This window comes from Nothobranchius furzeri, chromosome 9 (genome assembly GCF_043380555.1).
Source record: "Nothobranchius furzeri strain GRZ-AD chromosome 9, NfurGRZ-RIMD1, whole genome shotgun sequence".
Lineage (NCBI taxonomy): Eukaryota > Metazoa > Chordata > Actinopteri > Cyprinodontiformes > Nothobranchiidae > Nothobranchius > Nothobranchius furzeri.
In genome coordinates this window covers 52,552,330-52,565,786 of record NC_091749.1, presented here as the reverse complement: position 1 = coordinate 52,565,786, position 13,457 = coordinate 52,552,330, and the positions used below count along the sequence as shown (strand labels likewise).

The 13,457-nt window shown below is 39.5% G+C and overlaps 1 protein-coding gene across 1 annotated transcript; it reads right to left on the bottom strand.

Moving 5' to 3' along the window:
- Positions 1–2,851: 2,851 nt before the first annotated feature.
- myod1 (myogenic differentiation 1) lies at positions 2,852–7,216 on the bottom strand. Its single transcript, XM_015953754.3, has 3 exons — positions 5,611–7,216; positions 4,572–4,641; positions 2,852–3,425 (listed from the first exon to the last, which is right to left on the bottom strand). The coding sequence occupies exons 1-3, from the start codon at positions 6,139–6,141 to the stop codon at positions 3,223–3,225; spliced, it is 804 nt and encodes a 267-aa protein (XP_015809240.1). The 5' UTR covers positions 6,142–7,216; the 3' UTR covers positions 2,852–3,222.
- Positions 7,217–13,457: the final 6,241 nt, after the last annotated feature.

Genomic DNA, 13,457 nt, shown 5'->3' with positions numbered 1-13,457 from the left:
GCATTGAAGTGTTTGTAGAGAAAAAATGTTTCTCTGGTTCACCTGTTTTGATTGTACCTATGTTCCTTAAAAAGTAATCAAAAGCCTCAAGGGCAACCTGCTGGCTTAATTATCACCTGTAAGTCGCTTTGGACAAAAGTGTCTGCTAAATACATAAGCATAAAATAAATAGAAATAAAGTAATCTGTGTTTATGAAAGAATTGTTTTCTAAGCATAAATGCATCTGAGAATTATCATTCATTAAATTTTTTACTAAATTAATTGGAAATTCATAACTTCAAATCCACTTCTTGTCTGATTTTAAGTTTCATCAGCATACAATTTTGTAATTTAATTAAGTCTTATTAGATCATCACTGCATTTTCTTTTCACGTGAAGCATTTGTGATTACCTCCCATGCTTCGGATAGTCTTCTGTTTATTCCAAATCAGACTTAATTAAATACATAAAATTTAAAAAATACAGAAAGTGACCAAAAATGTTCAATGTGTTTACAATAAATCATAAACCATCTAAAACAGAATGTAAGGTAAACAACCTGTATTAGTACACGAGGTAAAGAGCCCATGTCTGTAAACAAGGTAAATGGCCTGTATTAGTAAACAAGGTAAACGACCTGTATTAGTACACAAGGTAAACGGCCTGTATTAGTACACAAGGTAAACGGCCTGTATTAGTAAACAAGGTAAACGGCCTGTATTAGTACACAAGGTAAACGGCCTGTATTAGTAAACAAGGTAAACGGCCTGTATTAGTGCACAAGGTAAACGGCCTGTATTAGTAAACAAGGTAAACAGCCTGTATTAGTACACAAGGTAAACGGCCTGTATTAGTGCACAAGGTAAACGGCCTGTATTAGTAAACAAGGTAAACGGCCTGTATTAGTGCACAAGGTAAACGGCCTGTATTAGTACACAAGGTAAACAGCCTGTATTAGTACACAAGGTAAATTGCCTGTATTAGTACACAAGGTAAACGGCCTGTATTAGTGCACAAGGTAAACGGCCTGTATTAGTACACAAGGTAAACGGCCTGTATTAGTACACAAGGTGAATGGCCTGTATTAGTACACAAGGTAAACGGCCTGTATTAGTGCACAAGGTAAACAGCCTGTATTAGTACACAAGGTAAACGGCCTATATTAGTGCACAAGGTAAACGGCCTGTATTAGTAAACAAGGTAAACGGCCTGTATTAGTACACAAGGTAAACGGCCTGTATTAGTGCACAAGGTAAATTGCCTGTATTAGTAAACAAGGTAAGCGGCCTGTATTAGTACACAAGGTAGACGGCCTGTATTAGTACACAAGGTAAACGACCTGTATTAGTACACAAGGTAAACAGCCTGTATTAGTACACAAGCTAAATTGTCTATATTAGTACACAAGGTCAATGGCCTGTATTAGTACACAAGGTAAACGGCCAGAATTAGAACACAAGGTAAATGGTCTGTATTAGTTCACAAGGTAAACGGCCAGTATTAGTACACAAGGTAAATGGCCTGTATTAGTACACAAGGTAAACTGCCTGTATTAGTACACAAGGTAAACGGCCTGTATTAGTACACAAGGTAAACGACCTGTATTAGTACACAAGCTAAATGACCTGTATTAGAACACAAGATTAAGGGCCTGTATTAGTACACAAGGTAAATGGCCTGTTTTGGTACACAAGCTAAATGGCCTGTATTAGTACACAAGATAAAGGGCCTGTATTAGTGCACAAGGTAAACGGCCTGTATTAGTAAACAAGGTAAACGGCCTGTATTAGTACGCAAGGTAAACGGCCTGTATTAGTGCACAAGGTAAACAGCCTGTATTAGTAAACAAGGTAAACGGCCTGTATTAGTACACAAGGTAAACGGCCTGTATTAGTGCACAAGGTAAACGACCTGTATTAGTACACAAGGTAAACGGCCTGTATTAGTACACAAGGTAAATTGCCTGTATTAGTACACAAGGTCAATGGCCTGTATTAGTACACAAGGTAAATGGCCTGTTTTGGTACACAAGCTAAATGGCCTGTATTAGTGCAGAAGATAAATGGCCTGTTTTGGTACACAAGGTAAATGGCCCGTATTAATACACAATGTAAACAACCTGTATTAGTACACAAGGTAAATGGCCTGTTTTGGTACACAAGCTAAATGGCCTCTATTAGTACACAAGGTAAACGGCCTGTATTAGTACACAATGTAAATGGCCTGTATTAGTACACAAGGTAAATGGCCTATGTTAGTACACAAGGCAAACAGCCTGTATTAGTACACAAGGTAAACAGCCCGTATTAGCGCACAAGGTAAACGGCCTGTATTAGTACACAAGGTAAATGGCCTGTATAGTACACAAGGTAAACGGCCTATGTTAGTACACAAGGCAAACAGCCTGTATTAGTACACAAGGTAAACAGCCCGTATTAGCGCACAAGGTAAAAGGCCTGTATTAGTACACAAGGTAAACGGCCTGTGTTAGTACACAAGATCAGTCAAATGGCCTGTATATGAGTAGCGCATTCTTAGGTTCTACAACATCCCAAGGTGCTTCACAGCACAATCAGGTGATGATGAGCTACAATGTAGACACAGCTACCCTGGAGTGCGCTGACAGAGGTGAGGCCTGCCATGTCGAGGTTCCTCCTTTCGACCACCACCAGCAGGCAAGGTGGGTTAAGTGTCTTTCCCAAGGACACAACAGCAGCATTCTCTGGTAGGAGCCGGGATTGAACCTGCAACCCGCTCTATATTCATAAAAATATTCATTTTAAGGTATACGTGTAAAATTAAAATCAACATGGAAAACAAATCTTAAGAAAATATTAGATACCAAAAAAGTTATGTGTTTGGGAAAATAACTCAGAATATAAATATTACTTTATTAGGATGTCATCAACTTTTAAATATTATACAAACATTTACAGCAAACCTTTAACTGTGATCTGACATTACACGAACAGTCAGCAGGTGTAATAAATGGTCCTTAGTGATGATCAGCAGGATTCAGCGTGGAAAAGCCCTCCTTTTTGTAAAAAAAACAGACAGCAGCATTCATTTTATCAGCTGGAAACTGAAAAAATCAACTCAAATTTCAGGGAAACACAACAAAAACACAAAGATTTCAATCTACAAGTTCGTATTTCAGTTATTTTCTTCAGCAATCAGGAATAATGTTGTGTTTCCCTCTAGAAGGGATTTATAAGAAGTTTGTTTCAGAGGAAAATGAGTCATCAGGTGGAAATCGACTCATAGATGCTGCTGGGGTCAGCGGGTGAAGTAGTGGAGATGGTGGGGGTGTTATGAGGTGATCCGGGGCCCCGGGGAACCACGCTGTCTCCTGTGGGGCCCACAGCTGGGTCTGTGCTGATGCGCTCTACAATGCTGGACAAGCAGTCCAAACTGGAAATGAGCGATGTTTTATTGCTGCTGCAGTCTGCAGAGAAGAAACAAAAAGAGTTAGACTTCAAGAAAAGTTTATGTCAGGTAGATTTTCTTAAGTATGCTTACATGTTTTGTCACTTATTTGTTTGGCAATTGGAGGCAGTGGGATTTGAACCTTTAATTAAGGACAGCCGATATGGGCCGATTGTTTTGTCTTATATGTGTATATATATATATATATATGTATATATATATATATATATATATATATATATATATATATATATATATGTGTGTGTGTGTGTGTGTGTGTGTGTTTATGTTGATGTTTATGTTTATTCATTTAGCAGACGCTTTTATCCAAAGCGACTTACAATTTATAACCTATAGGGCATGTTGTGATCTGTGGGGGAAACCGGAGTACCCGGAGGAAACCCACGCATGCATGGGGAGAGCACGCAACTCCACGCAAAAAGGCTGCAGCTGAGTTTCGAACCTGCAACCTTCGTGCTACCCACTGCGCCACCATGCAGCCATATGTGTATATATATATATATGTATATATATATATATATATGTATATATATATATATATATATATATATATATATATATATTTATTTATTTATTTATTTATTTATTTATTTATTTATAAAAACCATATTAGCAATTGCTTTCCTCATTTTATCCATTCTCATGTCTTCATATTTTTAAACTGAAAGGTTGGTCTGAGTCTCAAAATGACATGAACTGTAAGATAAGAACATGCAAAGTTTATGGTTCATAAGCACACATCTATTTAAAAATCGTTGTGGGACTGTACCTACTGGTAAGGCATTCAGAGGGCAAAGGGAAGATATGTCTTTAAAAAATGTGAATAAACAAAAAATGACAGCATAGAGTGAAAACATCAAAGAAGAGTGTCTAAAGCTAGACATATTCATGAAAAACTTTTAAAAATAAAGAAAATGTGAATTAATGAATTAATTCAGAATTGTTTCTATTTTATACGAAATTAGCAAAAAGAGTTTAAATAAAAAAGAAGTTCTATTTAAGAAGAGATCTTTGAAATAAAAGACTAAAGAAATGTCCTGACCCTTGGATCTGTTTGTTAATGTTAATAATATGAAATCTAATGTAAAGTAGCAGATGCACACATTTTGACTCCGGTAGATAGAGACGTGCTAAATGAGCTCACCGTCTGTTTGTCTGACATAAGAAGAATCGCTGTTTTCACTTCTGCTCGAACATGGTGAGATGAAATCCGCCTGAAAATAAAACGTAATCATCAGTGAGTGTTTAAAACCTCAGCTTTACTCAGACTCACACCCACAACACGTAGAGATGGACAAAAAGAGACATTTCAGGTTCAAAAGTTCATTAAAATTATTAATTTTTAGCACTGTTTTGAATAAGTAATATGTTCAAGTTAAAACAAATCTTATGATTAACAACAGCTCTGTGATTACACACACACACACTGGTTGGATTTAATGAGTATAATTTAGTGATTTCTTTAGAACATGTCTTGCACTGTAAAAAAAAAAGATTAATTTTATTATTATTAAAGATGTGCTCTCACCCCACATCATAAAGTTGAGATGTCTAAATATAATATGTATATATAATATGTTGTTTTTAAATGTGTAAATAAAACAAAAACTGGTGTTCAGTTTATTATTTAGAAAGAGAAGAATTTGATTTGATTAAAAAAACAACTAAATCAACAATGTTGGTTTTTGTCCACGGTAACTCTCACAGAGTTAAACATTTCCCCTCCTGGTACTCTAATGTGCGCTACTTGCTCAATGAAATGATGAAAATGATAAAAATGTTACGTTAAGTCAGAAGAACGGTCCAGGGATTAGAGATGACAAATAACATTTTGGTAAATATGACACATCAACAGTAAGCTGATAATACTCACCACCACCCAAATCAAGTAAAGCACATAAAGTTTTCAGCCTGAAATAAATAACTTCAGCATCAAATAACACCTTTTGCTTTAATATTAGTCAATTCTGTAGTAATAAAACAAAAAAAGATTTTTTTTGTAACTGAAAGACAACATTTTGACAAACTTTCTGTTTAGGTGCAAAACATTTGAAATCCACTGGGATCCATGCTAAAGGTTGCATTTGTCCAGATTAATCACCGTGGCCCAAAATAAATCTCCCGTCACATTCCTTACATTTCGTGGGGCAGCACATGAACCCTTCAGCTGTTCCCAGACTCACCGTGCCGTCGGAGCAGTTGGAGTGGGTGCCGGGGGAGTCCGACCCCCCGCTGTAGTGCTCCAGCGGCGGGTAGAAGCTGTCGTTCTGGCCGGCCCGCAGCAGCGCCTGCAGAGACTCGATGTAGCTGATGGCGTTCCGTAGGATCTCCACTTTGGGCAGACGCTGGTTTGGATTGGAAGCCGTGCACCGCTTCAAAGTTTCAAATGCATCGTTGACTTTGCTGAGCCGCCGTCTTTCTCGCATGGTGGCTGCTTTCCTCCGATCTGCGTGCGTTGTCTTCCTCTTGCAGGCCTTACAGGCCCACAGCAGGCAGTGGCCCGCCTGATGGAGGCCTCCAGGGGCCCGCACATGCTGGTCCTCCTCCTCTGATGATGGGACGTGGTGATGAAGGTGGTCCTCTGACTTCAGCAGGCCGCCGTGTGACAGCCGGGCATCCAAATCATCGAAAAAGTTCAGGTCGCTGGTGCTGAAGCAGGGGTCATAGAGGTCATCAGTAGATGAAAGAGGGAAATGAAAATCTGACAAATCCATTGAACGACTCCCTGAAAGCAGCAGCAGAAAGTCTTTTTGTTGTGACACTCCTCTGATATCAGACTTTAGAAGGAAATCCTCATGAAGTGTCTCCTAGGACGACTCGCAAATCTCAAACTCATCTGACCAGAACATAGTAAAATGACAGAGCGTTTAAAGGGCCAGTCTGTGTAACCTCAGCTGCTTTGGCTTGGTCCGGGTTTATATAGCAGTCAGTGTGGAGGCGGGGCCACGACCCAAGTGACCAATGGTGCAGTCGGGTGTGAGTGTGTGTGTAAAGGGGACGAAACATAAAGAGGAAGCAATAAAAACGACAGTCAAGTCCATCATCACAAATCAAAGAGTCAGCTGTTGAGTCCTTGTTCAACTCTGAGGGATCAAACACGTCATCACACACAAAAAAGAAAAGACTGAACCTCTTTACATCCAGACTCATCAGCTCAAAAAACGTATCTTATCCAATCATGAGCGTTTAGAACTCCTGCGCTGAGATTCAGGATTCATCTGAAATGAATCTCCTCTTTCATGAGATCGGAACAGGAAAGATTTGTACTCATGAGCTTTTATCAGAGAACCCAGACATGATTTCAGCGTTTACTAGACCTGATAGAGTTGAGCTCACAGCAGTCTCAGCATCAGAACAGTTTAGTTACTTTATATCTTCAGTACTGATCTAAATGACCCGAGAAACACACTAATCCTAGTCCAGCACAAATATGTGAAACGGTATTAGTAAAATGCTCTGATTCAGTCATATGCTCGATGTTTTTCAACACAAATATTTAACATGAAATGTGTTTTAGAAGTCTTGAAAAACATACATGAAGTGTCTCTGACATCATTTGTCCAATAAAAAGGAACCATAACATTTGTCTTCTTTTGGAGCCATGATATTGCCTTTTGGTTTCCAATAACTAACACAACTAAACAAACTATAACACAGCAGGGCAGAGACCCCTGGAAGACTGCATCTGAGGTAAAACTATCGTATAACCTCGCAAAACCTGAATACTTTTTGTATTTTTTTTTCTATAAATCTTGTTCAGATCAGTAGGACTTTATAAAAATTATAATTTTTACACAACTTGAACACAACACGTCATTGCACTTCATTTGTTTTCCTAACATCAAAATCTCAACAGGCATCTAATATTCTCTCTCTCTCTCTCTCTCTCTCTCTCTCGCTCTCTCTCTCTCTCTCTCTCTCTCTTTCTCTTCTATCTCTCTTTTCTTTCATTTCCCTCTCTCTCTTTCTTTCCTCTCTCTATTTCTCTCTCCCCTCTCTTTCTTTCTTTCTCCCCCCTCCCTCTCTACTCTCTCTCTGTCTCTCTCTTTCTTTCTTTCTTTTCTCTCTCTCTCTCTGTCTCTATGTAGGCATGCATGTGTGCATGTATGCATGTGTGCGTGTGCGTGTGTGTGCGTGTGCGTGTGCGTGTGTGCGTGTGCGTGTGTATGTGTATGTGTGTGTGTGTGTGTGTGTGTGTGTGTGTGTGTGTGTGTGTGTGTGTGTGTGTGTGTGTGTGTGTGTGTGTGTGTGTGAGTGTGTGTGTGTGTGTGTGAGGGAAAGTGAGACACAAGAGTCAGACAAAAAATATTTTCCGTCATCATCATCGTGGTCTTTATTGCCAGTAAACAGCTGCTGCTGGACTCTGGATGATGACCTGATGTCTGATTTATTTATTTATTTGTTATTTTTATATATGAGAGCATTTTAGAAACATCTGCAACACGTCATCCGAATCATAGATGAGAATTTCATAAACTGTACTCTTTTCCTGAAAGTCTTGAATGAAGAAAACTCTTTTAAATTTTTAAACATGTTTCATCTTTTCATTTTTTAAATTTGACTGAACACAAACCGGTTTAAGGTAAGGCTGCCTTATATTCACAATGCCATTCAAAAACATTGTTTTCTGAAAATAGCCAAAAAACTAAACATCCACTGATTTTTGGGGAGTTTGTTAATGAAAAGTCTGGTTATGTTAAAAGCTTCAACACATGATCATGTTTCCAGGTTTGTTAACCCCCCACAAACTGACCGATGAACATGAGCACATCCAGCCCAGTAATGTGAGACATAGAATTTCATCTGCAGTGACTGAAATGAATCTGAAAGAGCATTCCTGTGAAGGTGTTAATCTCACGGTTTCACATGTCCCACCTCATGCGTTCACAGACATGTGAAACTGCAGTTTCCAAAGAACCGCATCCAATTCTTGGTAATATTTCTTATTTTATCCATTTCCCCCATGGGTAAATTATTACTGGGACTGGTTTAACATCCAGCTAACATTAAATAGTTTAAAGCCCAAGTTCAAAAAGAAACCAATTTTTACTTGTAATTTGTTAAATATGATCTGTCCAACTGAGTTTAACATACAAGCTGAATGTGAAAATAGTCTCCTACCCCATTTCCTGCATTTGCCGCCAGTAGCAAACAGACAGGAAAACACTTTGATAAGAAAGCCTGACAGATCTATGTCACACTGAAAATTAGCATTCATGGACTCACCCATCTTGGTACACAATGTCAAGGCAAGACAATCCAACCACCAAGCATTAGCATCTCCACCACACAGCAGAAGCCCTTTAGGTTTGTGGTTTGTGTGTAAAGCATTAACAATGCAGAGCAAACAGTCAGAGGTAGAGTTATGTAGCTGTTAGCCAGTCAGACACCAATCAAACAGAAATAAAACAACAAATCCTGTCCTCTTTTGCTCTGTCTCCTCTCCTCACTTCTTCCTGAAACAGGAGCGCCAGAGCTTTTTTTCCCCCACAGCGATCAACTCACAAGGCATTAATTTCTACTAGAGACCCGAACTTGGTCTTTAAAAGAAGAAACTCATGTTTAAAAATCGCTGACTAGTTTGTTTTCAAAAGACTGGACATTTATTTAAATTTTTATTGGATGAATGTTAAAAGGAGCCTTTATTGAATTTTATACCATATTTTACAAATTCTACATCAAGACTAATTCTTTTTCGTAGAGGTTTTGGATGTTTTGTTTTCTGAATAAATCAGGAAGATGAAACAAGATGATTTAACTCTTTTCTTATTTCATAGATTTGTTTTCGTCTGTTTTTGAGATTTCATAACGTTCTGCTGTAAAAGCCAGCACTGCTCAGTTCCTTTGTTCCAATAATTGATACCAGGGCCATCACCACCTCCAGGAAGGTTGTTTTTGTTGTTGTTGCTCTGATTTCCACCCATTGGGGAGGACACGTCAGAGAACCTGGTGACAGGAGCTCCACCATCAGCTGATGTGTGAGGACACAGAAGGGTGGGGAGATCTGCTTGAATGCACCAACACTCTGGGAAATATCTTGACCCAAAATGTATCAAATGAACACAACAATTATTCATGTGCATTTTTGCACTTATTAGGCAGGGTTTAATGTTAATTATTCTATGGAAGGACCTCTCTAGATTTCCTGAAAGATAAAACTAAAGTCATTTTGTTGTGTTTCTCTGTGAAGATGAAAGACTGATCTGAGGAGGGAATCCATAACTACTAAATAACTCTTTGATGAAAACAAAATGACGGTACTTTGGCAGATGTTGCTCTGAAATTAGTTTTGTGAAATGTAGAGGAACCGATCTTGTTTTAGTCTAACATCATTGTGAAGCGACTCCGACTGATGGAAAAAAAGTAAATTCTGTGATCGTCTTTCATGGGGACTCGTAACATTTTATTTGAAAACGGCAGAAATCCATAAGAAATTTCAGGAACAACGACAATAAAACAATAATCTTGTTGAAACTTCTGTCAGATTCTGAAAGCGGTCGAGGAGTCACGTTTGAGCAACTGGAGCTAATTGACTTGAGGCCAGAGCGAGCAGCTGCTGCTGCTGCATGCTGGCATGCAGCTAAAACCTCTCTGTTGTTGCACGGCTCACTTTCTGTTCGCACTCTACTTATAATACCAAGAATATGAGTCACTAACAATGTAGGTGCAGTTACCCACACTGGTGACGGGGCTAGTAGGAGCGAACCTACTTGAGTACCTTCGTATTTATGAGCGAACTGCTTTCTTAGAGCTTAAACCTGCAAAACCAGCTAGCTTAAACATTTTTTCATGTCTTTAGCAACATTCTCATATTTTATAGCTATACATCATTTGAGGAAATTTTAAAAATCAAAAAGAAATGAATAATCTCTCGCATGTGTCTAAAATCCTCAAGCAATGATGCGACTCAGACCAAAAGCTGGGCATTCTGTCAGTCTCGCCCAACTGCCACACTTCTGCGTTTACTTGGGTCCTCCGCTCATTTAGCTTTTCTGCATTTTGCAACAGAACACCACTGATGTGAGAGGTTCTCCGCTCAGTAATATGACAGAAGGAGATACAGCAGGCTGCTACCACTTCAACTTTAGGACAAACTACCAGAGGCTCAAAAAGAAAAACACCCTTTGAAGTTGCGGACAACAAAGTATATTTGGAACTAGAAAATGCCGACTTGGGGTTTGTGCTTGTTAATGTGTTTTATATACACGTTCCAATATCCAGCAGGCATGGTCTGGGGGTGAAGCCCAACAAGAGGGGTGAAAGTTAGGTTAGTAAGTTGCTGCACACCAAACTGTCAGTAACAAACTAAAATCTGTTTAAACAACACACAATTTATTGTTATTATTGAAAAAAACATTGAGTTTTCTGCTCATGTGTATGCTCTTTTTCTACACCTTTTCAAACCTTTGACAAAGATATTTGTGTCATCAGAAAAACGAAAGAAAAGAAGTATGGCAGGAAGCGGAAAGTTCAATGAAAAAGATCAGCGGTAACGGACCATTGCACGAGGGAAAATCTCATGATGGATTGGAACAGCACACGGAACCACAAAAATACAGAAGATGGATTAAGGAAGCGATGGAGATAAGGAGACGCGGACACAACACCATGAACAGAGACGACAGAGTTTACACATTGGATCACACATGGGACTGTGTTATCAGCATGGAGGATGCGGGCAGCAGAGGGCGACATCGTCCTCTGCTGCCCGCACATAATCGGAAGTGACGCCACGAACAGCTGGCGGCTCTGACGAAGGTGGAAGTTCCGGCCGAAACATCTAATTACTTCACTGTGTTAAATAAGAAAAAAGAAGATGATTAAGAAAGAAAACAATATTTTACATAGCACCTCTCAAGATAAAAATCACAAGGTGCTTCACAAGAAAAAATATTCTAAATATAAAAATGATTTTTACTAAATGGTTTAAAATATGGTTAAAATTTGAAATAAATATTGTGATTAATAAATGGAAGGAAAGGGAAAGAGCAGAACAAGGAGAGGGTGATGAAGGTCACACCAAAGCCAGCTTGAACAGGTAAGTCTTCAGCTGCTTTTTAAAGGAGACCACTGAGTCCACTGATCTCAGGCTCAGGGGGAGAGAGTTCCAGAGTCTGGGGTCTTTAGCCTGGTGCGCTGTGCAAGCAGCAGGCTTTGGTCACTGGACCTCAGGGACCTGCTGGAGGTATAAGGACTAAGGAGATCACCAATGTATGATGGCGCATGTCCATGTACACAATACACAATTTTAAACCTCCAATGTAGGAACCAGACCTCCACAATTCTCCGAAAGTGAATTGGGGAGACCGAAAACAACAAATAAATAAGAAAATAATTTCAACAGCCTGAAAACCATCAAGACAAAGATGGCTGAGATTTAAGCTAAACAGAAAGAGAAATAAATGCTCATATTGTTTCTATTGTTAATTGTCTTTAAAGAGCTGGTTCACTGAAAATCCATGCTTTACTTAGAATACTTAGTTAGATTTTTAGAAAAGTATCCAATCTGATCACTCTGAGTTCTTCATGCAGACTGAAAATGAAAATAGTCTTCTACACCTATATCCTGCTTTAGCTTCCCATTGAAAATACTGTAGATGGAAAAACACTCCAAATCCTGACACATTCATAGGATCACCCAGCTTGACTCACGACGAGGAAGGCTGCCAATGTTTTAGCATCCAGGAAATGACAGAGACCATCTCGAGTAGTAGAAGCTAACCATTGGTATTAGCAACTTCACCACACAGCAGAACTCCTCCAGGCATGTGTTATTTGTGGAGATAAAGCTGCAGAGCAAATGAAGTCAGCAGAAGAGGCTCACCGCTGTAAGCCAATCAGACAGGAAGCTCAGGACAGGAGATGTCCAAATATCAGGAAATAGCACTCCAAATCCTGTCGTCTGAAGCTCCTTTCTCCTCAGGCTGTCTTCTACGTCCTCAAGCAGGTGCACTAGAGCTTATTCTCCTAGAGACCAATTCACAAGCATCCATTCCTACCAGAGACCACAGCAAATGTATTAAATTATAAGTTGACCTTTAAAGAAATACTTTACTCTCTTCCAGCTGATTCAGATCTTCAGTGACAACTGTGGTTTGCCCAGATCATCATTAGGTGTTACTAATTTGCAAACTCTTTTGAAGAACTATGTGTCTTAACCAGTGGCAGCAGATTCTATAAAAGGTCTACTCCTGAAGCCAACATGGTCAGACTCAGGTAGAAAAACGGGGAGACTTTTGATTCTGTGGGATTTGTGTTACCTTTATTCATTTAGTCGTGATCCGTGTTCTGTTAGCGTAGCTTCCTGTTTGACTGTGTAAAATGTGTTCCTCTGTTCACTTGAGGTGGTTTGACTCTGGCTCTGTCACACTTGGTCTCTGTGTGCTGCTCACACCTGTTGTTCATCTGTCATTGGTTTCTCTGTTCACTCACAGCTTATGGTTGCTGTCCCTGCCAGGCTCTTTCTGTCTGCTTTCTGTTTCAGCTTCTCTTTCTTTGTTCATTTTGGTTTGAAGTTTAGATTCTCCCTCTGCTTTACCTTTTATTCACACAAAGTGCAGAACAGAATGCGTCCATGTGAACAGCGAGCAGCTCATATTATTGTATTCATTAGGAACTGTGTCTGTCCTAGTGCAATTAAAAAACCTGACATTTGTCCAGCATCATACTGGAACAGGACACATTAGTTGTGTATATCCTATGGTTTTTTAGATGTTGTGTGATAGGAGGAGGTGATGGGGGATGATCTTCATGCGTCTCCATCATCACTCATAGGCTTATGTCCTCAGTAACACCACCATTGAACAGGAAGACACAGGAAGTGGACATGGTTACACGATTTGTGTCTCAGCAGGCTTGACACAACCTTTCCAGAGCAGATAGTCGTGTCCGTCTAGAGGTCAATTACCCCAGCGTGGCACAGGAAGTTGTTATTCCTAGTAAAGCAGTGGCTGTCCTAAACTTTGCACCTGTCCAACTCCACCTCTAGTTATCACTGCATCACACAGCTGTTTCCTCCATCACCACCACC

Coding starts and splice junctions, on each gene's coding strand:
- myod1 (XM_015953754.3), bottom strand. CDS start 6,141: ATGGATTTGTCAGATTTTCATTTCCCTCTTTCATCTACTGATGACCTC. Junction 4,642..5,610: donor CCAACTGCTCCGACGGCACG/GTGAGTCTGGGA, acceptor TTTTATTTTCAG/GCGGATTTCATCTCACCATG. Junction 3,426..4,571: donor TTATGTCAGACAAACAGACG/GTGAGCTCATTT, acceptor TCTTCTCTGCAG/ACTGCAGCAGCAATAAAACA.